We start from the raw sequence: 11,236 nt of genomic DNA on the forward strand, positions 1-11,236 counted from the left end.
TTTAAATTCGAATTGGTTTAAAATTCGATTTGAAAATCAAAAATAAAATTCAAATTTATTTTATTCAAATTCGATTCAGTTATTCAGACTGATTCAGTTATTCAGACCGAATATTAAACCGCCATAAATACGAGTCTTAATAAACAAATAAAAAAAAATAAGTAAAAGAATAAAATAAAATAAAAATCATCTTAACTATGTGAATAATTATGTATACTGACTTAAAGGTTTGGTTGAAGGAATCTTGCTTTCCGATCTTTGACCAAATTTTATATGGTTGTTTATTAAATACATCATGTGAACATGATGTTTAATTTTATATATATATAATCTTAATACTTTTCGCCAAAGATAATTATTACCATTTCACAAACTTATGATAATAATGATGATTTGTAATCCTCTAATTATTATATTGTTAGAATTCTCATATTTGTGCTTGTTTTTGTATCCAACTCAATTGACTTTCTTTTTAATATTAAAACTTATATTAACAAGTAAAATATTATAAAAATAAAATAGTACAAACTTCACCCATTCCCAACTACTCAAATACCAAATTCTATATAGTATGTCAAAATTCCAAAATAATTTATTTCATCGTTATAAATAAATTATTAACATATTCAAATAACTAGGTGATTTTTAAGAGAATAAATGTCACAAATTCAATTCTCACTTAAAACGTTTTAAGTTGGAGTGGATGTCATAGTTTGTATTAGTTATATTAGCATCATTCATTAAACAAAAAAACAAAATTTATTTAATTAACTTTGACAACAAAGTTTCATCCAATTCAATTTTATTTCAAATATAAATAAAATTATTTTTAATTTTTAGTTTAATCATTTTTAAAAGTTGTTGTTCATCCTTTTGTCTTTGACTTCTTTGATTGGTAGGGTGTGTTGTTGGTTTATAGAAAAATCTCATCATTTTTGTGAGTCCTTGTTCCATTTAGAATTGTCATGTTTGGTGAAAAATCAAAGGTCGGATTACTAAGAAGAAGACAGATAGATAGAGATGTGAATGCTTAAATGGTATAATAATCTGAAAGTGATGACTACGTTTATTTGAAAACTAAAACCCTTTTAATAAAAGTCGCAATTATGGCTGAAAGTCAATCCCTTTACTTCTAAGTTTTCAATCGCAGGACACATCCGCCATTTCCCATGTTCTTGAATATATATGTTCCAACATAAAGGGAACCCAATGCACCAAATCTGAAATTGGGAAATGGGTGCTTTAAATATCTGGAACGCCATTGAAATCCCACGTGAAGCTCAAGAAAATGGTAGCTCAGAGTCAGAGATACCCTCGTCTTCTATTTCCATCGACCATTCTCTTTCTGTTCCTGAAATAAAACCTCACATTGTGTTCGTCTACTGTCTCTTTGCTTATCATAACGTTTGATCTGCATTACAATGTTTTAATTAAGGGAGACTTTGAGGGAAATGTATCTTTTGTTTCACTAAATTTTGATTTGATTGTCATATTCAGAGAGCTATTAAAGGATCTCTTCAAGAAATGGACCGAATTGGATAGTTCACATTTTTCCATTGAAACAGTTTCCGGTGGCATCACCAATCTCTGTGCGTTCTTGCTTCTTGCTTCTTGCATCAGTCATTTTGTCGTTTGTTTAGTTCTTCATTCAATCATGTTGTTGTTTCAGTGTTGAAAGTGACTGTGGCTGATGAACATGAAGAAATAGTAAAGATGACAGTTAGATTGTTTGGTCCCAACACCGAATATGTCATTAATCGTGAAAGGGAGTTGCTGGTGAGTTGTACCCTTTACAAAGTTTAACCTATGAATTTGACCTGAAAATTTTCTAAACAAACAAACCATTAGGCCACTGGATACCTCTCTGCAGCAGGATTTGGTCCTAAGTTGCTTGGAGTTTTCGGGAATGGTATGGTGCAGTCATTCATTGATGCAAGAACTTTAACTCCTTTGGGTTAGTCTCTAATTCTTCTTCTTGTTTTTTTTGTCAATTGAATCTCATATGTATGACCATCTTAATATTTGAATATAGACATTAGAAAGCCGGAGCTTGCAGCTGAGATAGCAAAGCAGCTATGTAAGTTCCATAAAGTAGAAATTCCGGGTCCTAGAGCATCTGAATTGTGGAATGACATTTTTAAGTTTCTTGATAAAGGTAGTAATCCCATTTATTTACCATGTTAGAGTAGGAAGAATATGAATCAAATTTGAAGAGTTGTTCATTTCTGCAGCTTCTTCGCTTGCGTTTGATGATAGTGAGAAGCAAATGATATACAACACTATTTCTTTCGAACATGTTCGTAATGAAATTATTGAGCTCAAGGTACACTTTTAAACAACATATTATCTTAATGATTTTGAGTTTGATATGACTTCCCAGTTGATTTGGACTATGGAACAGGAGTTATCTGAAAACCTTCATGCTCCTGTTGTGTTTTCTCACAATGACTTGCTTTCTGGGAACTTAATGTTTAATGATCAAGAAGGTATGTATGTATATGTGATTTAAGTCAAATAGAGCAAAAGAAAGCTAGTTTCCTTTTTATTTATTAATGGTGATTGATGCAATTTCTTAATGTTTGATGGATACCCAGAGAAACTTTACTTCATTGATTTTGAGTATGGATCATACAGTTACAGAGGTTTCGACATAGGAAATCACTTCAACGAGTATGCTGGCTATGATTGTGATTATAGCTTGTAAGTCCTTGGCCCCTTTTCATTCCAATTTGAATCATTTCTGAATTGTTTTGAATTTGTTTCTTGTAGATATCCAAGTAAGGATGAGCAATATCATTTCTTCAAGCACTATTTGGAATCTGAGAAACCAACGGGTGAAGAGAGTCTTGAAGCTCTTTATATTGAGACAAATGTATTTAGATTGGCGTCGCATTTATATTGGGCTTTATGGGCATTGATACAGGTGTGCCAATTCTCTGAAATTGGCTATCTTTTTCTTCTATGGTTAACCAAGAGATGCATGTTCTAATTGTTTGTTTGTTTGTCTTTTGTTGGACAGGCAAGAATGTCTCCAATTGATTTTGATTACCTCGGGTATTTTTTCTTGCGATACAACGAGTACAAGAAGCAGAAAACTAGTGTCATCTCCCTCGCAGAAAAACACTTTACTAGGATGAACTTTTGAAACATATTGGATAATCAATTGTTATAGCCTCTAGATTTTGTTTTTCTTTGTATTGGACATGTTTTCTTGAACAATTGATGATATACATAGTGTTGTTGTGAATTTGAGTTAATAATACAATATCTGCTGTGATTTGGTTGTTTGAGATAAATCTAATTTTATATATAAACAACCATTAAACCTAATTTTCTATAACTTTCATCAAACAAGGTAATTCAAATAACCCAAACAAAGAAGAAGATTCAATCTTGAAACTGAAAGTAAACTGTATCATATATATATAACAACATTCTACATAAGAAAATTCAAGACTCACTTTGAATGCTGCTTAATTTCCCTATTTTACATACATCAAACATGATCCATGAAGAGGTAACTAAAATAGGTTGTTCTTAAGCTTCAAAAGGGCAAAAAAAAGGGAAGAAAAGAAAGAAAAAGAAACTCAGAGTCCTTAAGCTTGAAGAACTTGACAGTGAAGAATATGATTTTTTACTCGGTTCCGACCAGCCAAGCTAGACAAGATATTCGTCATCAATGTTTTAAACTGTCCCTTTCCCGCTATAGTTTCCCACAAATGTTCAGCCACCACGATTCCCTCCGCATCCTCACATTTCGAAACATCAACTAAAGAAATACTCAAATTATTTCGCACAATGCAAAGCTTACCGTTTAACTCTAGAAGAGCCTGTCCATCAAAAGCCTTAGAACTCCCCAAATGCGACTTACTGTCAATCCGCTTGCTCCAGGAATCAACTTTCTCGTCATAAATCCTAAGCCTACATCCATCTTTGCAGTCAAAAGCATACATCTTCCCGTTTAAAGTAGCAGACGGATTCTTCCATCCTTGAATTAAACTGCCAGAAACCGGAAACCATCTATTTGTTTCCGGTTGGAATGCACCACTCACGATTTGCCAGTTGTGAGAACCTATCCCTTTCAAAACCCACTTCCCATCGTAGACAATGCTTGATAAAGGAACCATACCTACATCCATATCGGGTATGAACGACCATCGATTCTTCGATGGATCGTAAACTTCAGCCGATCTCAACGGCTGATGAATCCCTTCGTTCTTACCACCCGCCACATACAAACAGTTGTTTATAACACAAGTTCCGAAAAACTGTCGCCTTCTAAGCATATCGGGTGCACGATGCCACTTATTAGTTTTCGCACTGTAGAACACAACCCGTCTCATAGAACCTTTAACCGGATCCTTCCCACCAAATAAATACAAATGGGAAGTGCTGAGAACCGCACAACCGAATCCAATTGCTGAACTGTACTCTTTAGGAACCGGAGGCAATGTCTGCCAAATTTGGTAAATCGGGTCGAATGAATGCCAAGTGGTTTTCCCATCTTTGTCTCGTTTCATAACATACAGCCATTCCTCGGCTTGTCCAGAGTTTCTTCTGAGCGAGTAGAAGTAATTTCCAGCTAATAAACGATACCATCTTTTGCAAACTAAGCGAAGTTTGCAATGATCGACTCTTGGGACCCGAATTAAGCAAGCGATAGCGAGATCATCAGGTAGACCTGGGATTAACGACGGTTGGTTCCTTGTCCTGTCATTTCCCCGACCTCCTCGAGGTTGTCTTTGTCCAATAGGATGAATTGATGGCTTAACGTTGGGTTGAAGACATAGGTTAGTTCCAGGAACGTATTTCTTTGCACCACCAACTGTTTTTAATCCTCCATCTACTCTACAGAAACATGTCGTGTCAACCTGCAATGCAAAATCAACATAATCACTCTCATTTATATATGAAAAAACTCTGTCAAAAAGGTTGTATAAAAGAGAGAACTTGCCAAAGGAGGCTGAATCGATCTATCTGGTCTTGACATTTGGTTCCCAACCCAATTCAACTTAAAGAAAAAGGAACAATGGGTCTATCTAAATTCAAACAACCATCCTGCAAAGACAACAGATTCGGAATTCAGAACGAATCTGAACTGAAAGATTTATAAGATCACATATCTGTTGACTTTAGTAAAGAGAATCTGAAAACCCATCTTAGAACAAACAAATCATAGACAGATGAAACCATAATAGGTGAAAACTAGCCACAGAAAATGATAAAACCTAAAACCAAGAAATCTGACAGCTTACTTCAAGAAGAAGCACACAAGAAACCCTACTTACCAGGTCTGAGGGATTCAGAAAGAGGGAATCGGAAATCAATTCGAGTCCTTTCGTCGTCCTGAAGAAGATCTATCTTCTTCTTCTTCTATTAGTTATGGTCAGACACAGTTGCAAGACAGCGAGAATAAGGGGGAAAAGAAAAGCGTAGAATAAAAAGGGAAGACAGAGAAGGGTTCAATCGCCATTAAATCGTCAGTGGAGAAGAGGGCCCGCCCATAGACCCAACTGAGATTGAGTGATCTACCGAGTGTTTTCTATACAGTAAGAGGAAACCGGAGAGATTGGTAGAGAGAGATAGAGAGAGAGAGGTTGGAAAGCAAAAGCAAACCAAGAAACAATTAATGAAGGGGGAAAAAGGTGTACCCACCTTGCAATTGGTCGTCTAAACTGTAGAAATCAAAGCAAATTAGTCTCATTTTGGAAGATGGCTTTCGTTTGAATCTCCCCCTTATGTTCGACCGAGACAGATGAGAAATTGTGGGTTTCAGAACTTAGCTCATCCTCTCAAGTCATTTCTTTGTATATCCTTAGCATGACTGTGATGATGATGATGATGATGGATCTACATTCTCTTTTAAATAACTTACAAAAACTCAATTTATCATGTTGTATTTTAATAACACACTTTTGAGATAGTGTATCATTGATTCTTTTAACAAAGTAATCACATCATTAATGGATGTACCATGTTTAGATTTCAAATTTTCTTTTTACATATTATTTAGTTTTTACTTTATTTTTAGTTATTTTGATAAAAATAAATAAATTTGGTAAGTATTAATATGTTGTTTTTGTATGTTGGTTATCATGTATATCATGCTTTATTTATAAATGGGAGTGAAAGATTTTATATTAATTATTTTTTAATTTAAGAAGTTAGTATAATCTACCTAATAATTATATTTTAGTTTAAAGTGTTTTTAATAAAAAAAAAAAAAAAAAAAAAGTAAGATTTTATAGTTTAAATATTCTTAAATCTTTAACTGATATTAATGATATTTTTTTTTAGAAAAACGACTTAGCATCATTTCATTAAAAATTCCCCAAAACGGGAAAAAAACCACGAGTTTAAAAAATCATTCTAGACAGGCCTAGAATGATTTTGAAGTCGTAACATTCTGAATAAAAACTAAAAATCTAAAAACGTAAATGAATTATCTGTTTACAATGGTTTCAATTCTAGTGAGTTTAAAAAACGGTAAACTCCAGTTCCTGCAGATATTCCAGTTCTGCTCCGTGTTTGGAATTCCTCTCCACGTTCTCGCGAGGGCGCTGTAATCCGATACAATATCTTTCCATGACTCGTCAACGCTCTTGCGGGTTCTGTCATATACCCTTGCATTCCGTTCTTGCCAAATGTTATACACCACTGCTCTAAAACCGCCTTTGAACACGCTTGTTGCAAATCTATTTCCCTTGACTTTGAGTAGTGCTATTTCTTTGATTTCATTTCATTCGCTCGGGAAACTAATCAGCTCCAGATTTTTATAGAATTTGTCCCAAAGCTCCGAAGCAATACAGTAGCTCCTGAATAGGTGATCTATGGTTTTTCATTTTCTATGCATAGAAGACAGCTTGCGTCGGGGATGCTCATATACTTTCTGATACGATCACGAGTGTTGAGTCTTTCCCAGAAGGCGAGTCATAGAATGAACTGGTGTCGAGGTATATTAATGATTTGGTTTGAAGTAATTTGTTTCGGTTACGTGGATAGTTTGTGATTGTTTTTTAGGCGTGAGAGTCCGCCGTGAACATGTTCTATGAGCGAGTTTTTATTTTTGTCTTGTCCTCTTTTGGTTTTCATTTGCTTGAATCGATTGACTGATGTAATTTTGATGTTTTGCTGGTGTTTTTCTTTAAGTTAAACAAATAGTTTTCTGTATTCATTTAATAAAATGAATTTTTGTTAAAATAAATCAATAAAATAAACTTAAAGTCTTACCCACATAAAAAAAAATGAAGAGTCTGAATTGTTTTGTTGACCTTACTTTGTGTGAAATTTTGACTATATGAAATTAAGTTATTGAAATTGGTTGACCTTACTTTGTGTGAATTTTTGACTATATGAAATTAAGTTATTGAAATGAATCCATTGTAGACTGAAACTTTCTATTTTTTTTTTATCATTAATTAATCAATTGTAGACTTCTTTTTATCAACTAGATTGAGAATCAATTATTATAAGATTGAGAATCACTTATATTGATCCTTGAAGAAAGGTAGTCAGTTTGAGAAACAAGAATACCAATCATCAAAGTCTATATAAGTAGATGTTAGCATGCTATAACAGAACATTTTTAAAAGTTAAAAATAATTAAAATGATAAAAAGTCTTGCATAAAATTTTAAAATCTTAAATTTGATTCTCACTAAAACGTTGAGTCACGTCAATGCGATAGTTTCGTCTCGCGGAGAATAAACTCCGGTTAAAAAATAAAAGTTGAGGGTTGAATTAAGATAATTTAGAATCTAGGAGTGAATTCAATATTGACAAATTTAAAGGGCCATATTTGACAATGATCCCATAATAAAGATAAGGATTTCACTTTCTTTTTTATTCTGTTGAGGATTTCACTTTCTAGAATGAACTCAAATTGGGACAAACACAAAGAATTTGGGAGAAATGGCTGTGGTTTGTGGAGCCTACAGACCTCAAATTCTTGGGATTTTTATTTTAAAAGTATTTCTGGTACAATATCATCTGATCAAAATGAAATTTAAAATTAATGTCTAAACTCTACTAGAAAACAACAATTCTACATTTCTACATGATAATGGTTGTTAGTTGTTAGGTGTTGACAATTCATAGTGTAATAGCTTTTAATGTTAAGACTAGCAGCTTTCAAAATTGATTATTAATTTGGCAAAAGATCAGCTAATCTATTTAGTGTATCAATATTTTAAATAAAACTATTTAGCTTCTTGCATCAAAATCGCTCTCCATCATTTTTAGTGTATTAATTTTGACTATAACTCGTCGTATCATTTGAGTTGTAACCATCGATTTTTATTAGTTTGATTTCACCACAAATACATGAATTTCACGGGAGGGGGGAGGATTGACCCGTTCAGTAGAATTTCAAAGGATGCAGCAAGTGGAGACATTTCTTTGGTCCCTGAAAAAGGAAATACATGCAAGGTAGAGCTCAATTGAAGGTTCGATAATAGGAATGGTCATGCCCTTAGGATGAAATAAGAGAATAATGAATTGGCATAGATTTGGAATAATGAAATTGTTAGAACTTTTCTAAAAAAATTGCATAAAAAACTGCATTTAAACTCAATTTTCTTCATAAACATTTTTAAAATTACTTCAGGTGAGGAACTGCACAAATCATGTATAAATAATTTAAGAATTCAGGAAACAAAATAAGTCTAATGCATGCTGCTGAGAAACTAAAGCTATTTTTTTTTATGCAAGTTGATAAAGCAAAATCAACTTAAACAATGACTTATTTTATCAGACTTTGGAAGACCATTGGTTGGAGCTTACAGTTTCTTACAAAGACATTTTGGTTTGGCTAGAGTATGAGCCTGTTCTTCGGATGGTTGATCCGAAGCCATCTGGCTGCATCACCTAAACATCTTAAATTATTAGCCAACTGCTGTTATCAATCCAACTGTTTTTCATACACATCAAATGTTTGTGGGGTTCTTTATGCCTGCAAAACTTATACTAGTAATCCTCCTTTTGTTTCTTATCAAATCAACCAATGAAACTTAACAAATAATAATGTCAATAATTTTGAGAGACACATTTAACCAACCAAAAGAATCAATATATCTATAATAAACCAATCAATCATGGTTTCTCATTGTTGCACAAACAGACACAAAGACATTCCATCAAAAGAAAGAACCTTCTAATCTAAATCAACTTTGTTCATTCCTACTATAATCTGTTGTCTAATCGATTCGCAGCACTTCGGTTGGAGTCCTCGATGTCAATAGTATGATGAGGTAGGGCACTGTCACTCCTCCAGTCATAAAAAGGGTGAACTACATACAAAATGGGATGATGAATTGCCAAAAGTTAATGATAATGCAAAAGAAATTAACATATATATTGTGTTGTTGGTTGATTGATTGATTTCATACCAGAAGAGGTAGAGTGAGTAAACTCCAGATTGGCCATAAAGCAAAAGACAACCTGCAAAGAGAATAATAAAACTCTCAAACTTTTAGGCTTCTCAATAAAACGAGAATGAAATGGTGTTAAACCGTTTTCCAAAAAAAAAAAACTCTCAAACAAATTATTAAGACAGTCATTACAAATTACAATTACTTACAAGCAGAAGGAGGTGACACCAATGAAAGCAATAAAGGGAAGTCCAACTCCAGATGATGAATTTGAAATAATATCCCATTTCTCCCCACATTTGCTCACTTTCCAAGCCACCATGCTCATGTACAATATCAACATACTGTTCAAACTAATTCCCCCCATTCCAATATACAGCACTATTCTGCACATAAATCTCTCATCTTTAACACTTTTCAGAAAATGGTCATGAATGAATGATAGAAAACTGACCATTTAAAACCAATATATCAATGCTTGATTTCAATAGTCAAAAAACAAAAAACCAATCCAAGAACACAAAAGGGGTGAGATTTTGAGATTCAATACCTTTTGATCCGATGATCATGCCACAACAGGTAAAAAAAATTGGAATTCCCATCTCCATAGTAAAATATAAAGATAGCAGAGACAATCCAAAGTAAATTCTCAATAATCTCTGTCCAGCTTCGTGTCAATTGAATAAATGGTGGCTGAGGACGAAACCTGGAACATGCATCATCCTCTTCATCAAGCTCTTCCCCTCCAGATGAATAACCATAACTATGCCTCTGTCTCACAAAACCACCTCCCATTGGTGACCCACCAGACATATTTATTTCCAAGATCCTAGTACTAATCAAAATATGCACTATAACTCCCAAAAGAACTTCAGTGTACAGAAAATAGGTCAAAGAATTGTTGATCAGAACTCTTACTACTTCCCAACTAGACTTCGAAAACCTTGGACTCCTGTCGAAATACCAAGTGTCATTATCTCAACCCAAACCAGAAAGACCAATAATTTTAAATTCATCTATCTGCAACGGCCACATTTCCTCAAAAAGCAACAGTAAATTACTAGATTCAGTTTACCCAAATAGGATTTCGATAATTTATCATCTAAGAAAAAGGACAGATAAATAGTTAAATACCCACCTTAAAATTGACGAAATGGGTCTCTTTGGATTCGTTTTCTCAGATTAGATCATGATCTTAAACAAAGAACCCAGCAAGAAGGGTTCATGAGAGCGGCCGATGAGATTTCTTTCTTCCCGTTACAGCGAGCGAGAAATAGGAGGCTTAGCCGTGGACTATGAACTATAAAGTTCACATATTTACAGTTGGAATTTGCCAGATTTCTTTGCTTGCATTCCTGACCTGGATCGATCGAAAGAAGGATGATTTGCGGAATCTTCATATAATTAGTTTCAATTTAATCAAATTGATTAAATTATTTCGTAACTTAATAAATCTTTTTTCCATAAAAATAAAAAAGTCAAACAATTAACAAATTATTAAAGTTTTTATTAATTATGAACATAAATGTAGTAATACAGCCTAATCTTAGGTCAAATGATACCATAATAGATTCAATGTTAATCTCAAAATTTGAATTCTAAAAAAAAAAATTATCAGAGTTATAATAATTTAAAAAATAATATTATATATAAAATAAAAATAATATTATATATATTTTATATGAAAAGTGTAATTAAATTAAATAAAAAATTAAGTAAAGATTGATCAAAATTACACGTTTATTTATATTATACTATATAAAAGAAATCAATTAAGAAAACTTACTAGCCTTTTTGATAATATGAACAAATTATCTTTAACCGAAAAAGGTTATAATTTTTTATAATAACTTAATTTGAAAGATTTAT

At 33.0% G+C, this 11,236-nt stretch overlaps 4 protein-coding genes across 4 annotated transcripts; 2 read left to right on the forward strand and 2 right to left on the reverse strand.

Moving 5' to 3' along the window:
• Nucleotides 1-1,188: 1,188 nt before the first annotated feature.
• Nucleotides 1,189-1,898, forward strand: LOC124926710 (probable ethanolamine kinase). The gene is made up of 3 exons (XM_047466991.1): nucleotides 1,189-1,373; nucleotides 1,498-1,589; nucleotides 1,670-1,898. Exons 1-3 carry the CDS (start codon nucleotides 1,234-1,236, stop codon nucleotides 1,801-1,803), a joined length of 366 nt encoding a protein of 121 aa, XP_047322947.1. The 5' UTR covers nucleotides 1,189-1,233; the 3' UTR covers nucleotides 1,804-1,898.
• Nucleotides 1,849-3,284, forward strand: LOC124924748 (probable ethanolamine kinase; the record flags this gene model as incomplete). Its single annotated transcript, XM_047464743.1, has 7 exons — nucleotides 1,849-1,954; nucleotides 2,033-2,155; nucleotides 2,232-2,323; nucleotides 2,402-2,486; nucleotides 2,595-2,700; nucleotides 2,770-2,923; nucleotides 3,020-3,284. Coding segments are annotated over 7 exons (792 nt in total), but the record flags the coding sequence as incomplete, so codon positions are not given.
• Nucleotides 3,285-3,393: 109 nt separating this feature from the next.
• On the reverse strand, nucleotides 3,394-5,804 carry LOC124925524 (F-box/kelch-repeat protein At1g55270-like). Its single transcript, XM_047465548.1, has 3 exons — nucleotides 5,656-5,804; nucleotides 4,955-5,058; nucleotides 3,394-4,871 (listed from the first exon to the last, which is right to left on the reverse strand). The coding sequence occupies exons 2-3, from the start codon at nucleotides 4,988-4,990 to the stop codon at nucleotides 3,597-3,599; spliced, it is 1,311 nt and encodes a 436-aa protein (XP_047321504.1). The 5' UTR covers nucleotides 4,991-5,058; nucleotides 5,656-5,804; the 3' UTR covers nucleotides 3,394-3,596.
• A 3,247-nt stretch (nucleotides 5,805-9,051) lies between these two features.
• Nucleotides 9,052-10,740, reverse strand: LOC124927586. The gene is made up of 5 exons (XM_047468030.1): nucleotides 10,506-10,740; nucleotides 9,918-10,319; nucleotides 9,577-9,753; nucleotides 9,386-9,437; nucleotides 9,052-9,286 (listed from the first exon to the last, which is right to left on the reverse strand). Exons 2-5 carry the CDS (start codon nucleotides 10,178-10,180, stop codon nucleotides 9,194-9,196), a joined length of 585 nt encoding a protein of 194 aa, XP_047323986.1. The 5' UTR covers nucleotides 10,181-10,319; nucleotides 10,506-10,740; the 3' UTR covers nucleotides 9,052-9,193.
• Nucleotides 10,741-11,236: the final 496 nt, after the last annotated feature.

Source organism: Impatiens glandulifera, chromosome 2, assembly GCF_907164915.1.
Source record: "Impatiens glandulifera chromosome 2, dImpGla2.1, whole genome shotgun sequence".
Taxonomy (NCBI): Eukaryota; Viridiplantae; Streptophyta; class Magnoliopsida; order Ericales; family Balsaminaceae; genus Impatiens; species Impatiens glandulifera.

Coding starts and splice junctions, on each gene's coding strand:
- LOC124926710 (XM_047466991.1), top strand. CDS start 1,234: ATGGGTGCTTTAAATATCTGGAACGCCATTGAAATCCCACGTGAAGCT. Junction 1,374..1,497: donor GAAATAAAACCTCACATTGT/GTTCGTCTACTG, acceptor TGTCATATTCAG/AGAGCTATTAAAGGATCTCT. Junction 1,590..1,669: donor CGGTGGCATCACCAATCTCT/GTGCGTTCTTGC, acceptor TTGTTGTTTCAG/TGTTGAAAGTGACTGTGGCT.
- LOC124925524 (XM_047465548.1), bottom strand. CDS start 4,990: ATGTCAAGACCAGATAGATCGATTCAGCCTCCTTTG. Junction 4,872..4,954: donor GATCGATTCAGCCTCCTTTG/GCAAGTTCTCTC, acceptor TTTGCATTGCAG/GTTGACACGACATGTTTCTG.
- LOC124927586 (XM_047468030.1), bottom strand. CDS start 10,180: ATGTCTGGTGGGTCACCAATGGGAGGTGGTTTTGTGAGACAGAGGCAT. Junction 9,754..9,917: donor CATGATCATCGGATCAAAAG/GTATTGAATCTC, acceptor ATTTATGTGCAG/AATAGTGCTGTATATTGGAA. Junction 9,287..9,385: donor TACTCACTCTACCTCTTCTG/GTATGAAATCAA, acceptor TTTTGTATGTAG/TTCACCCTTTTTATGACTGG.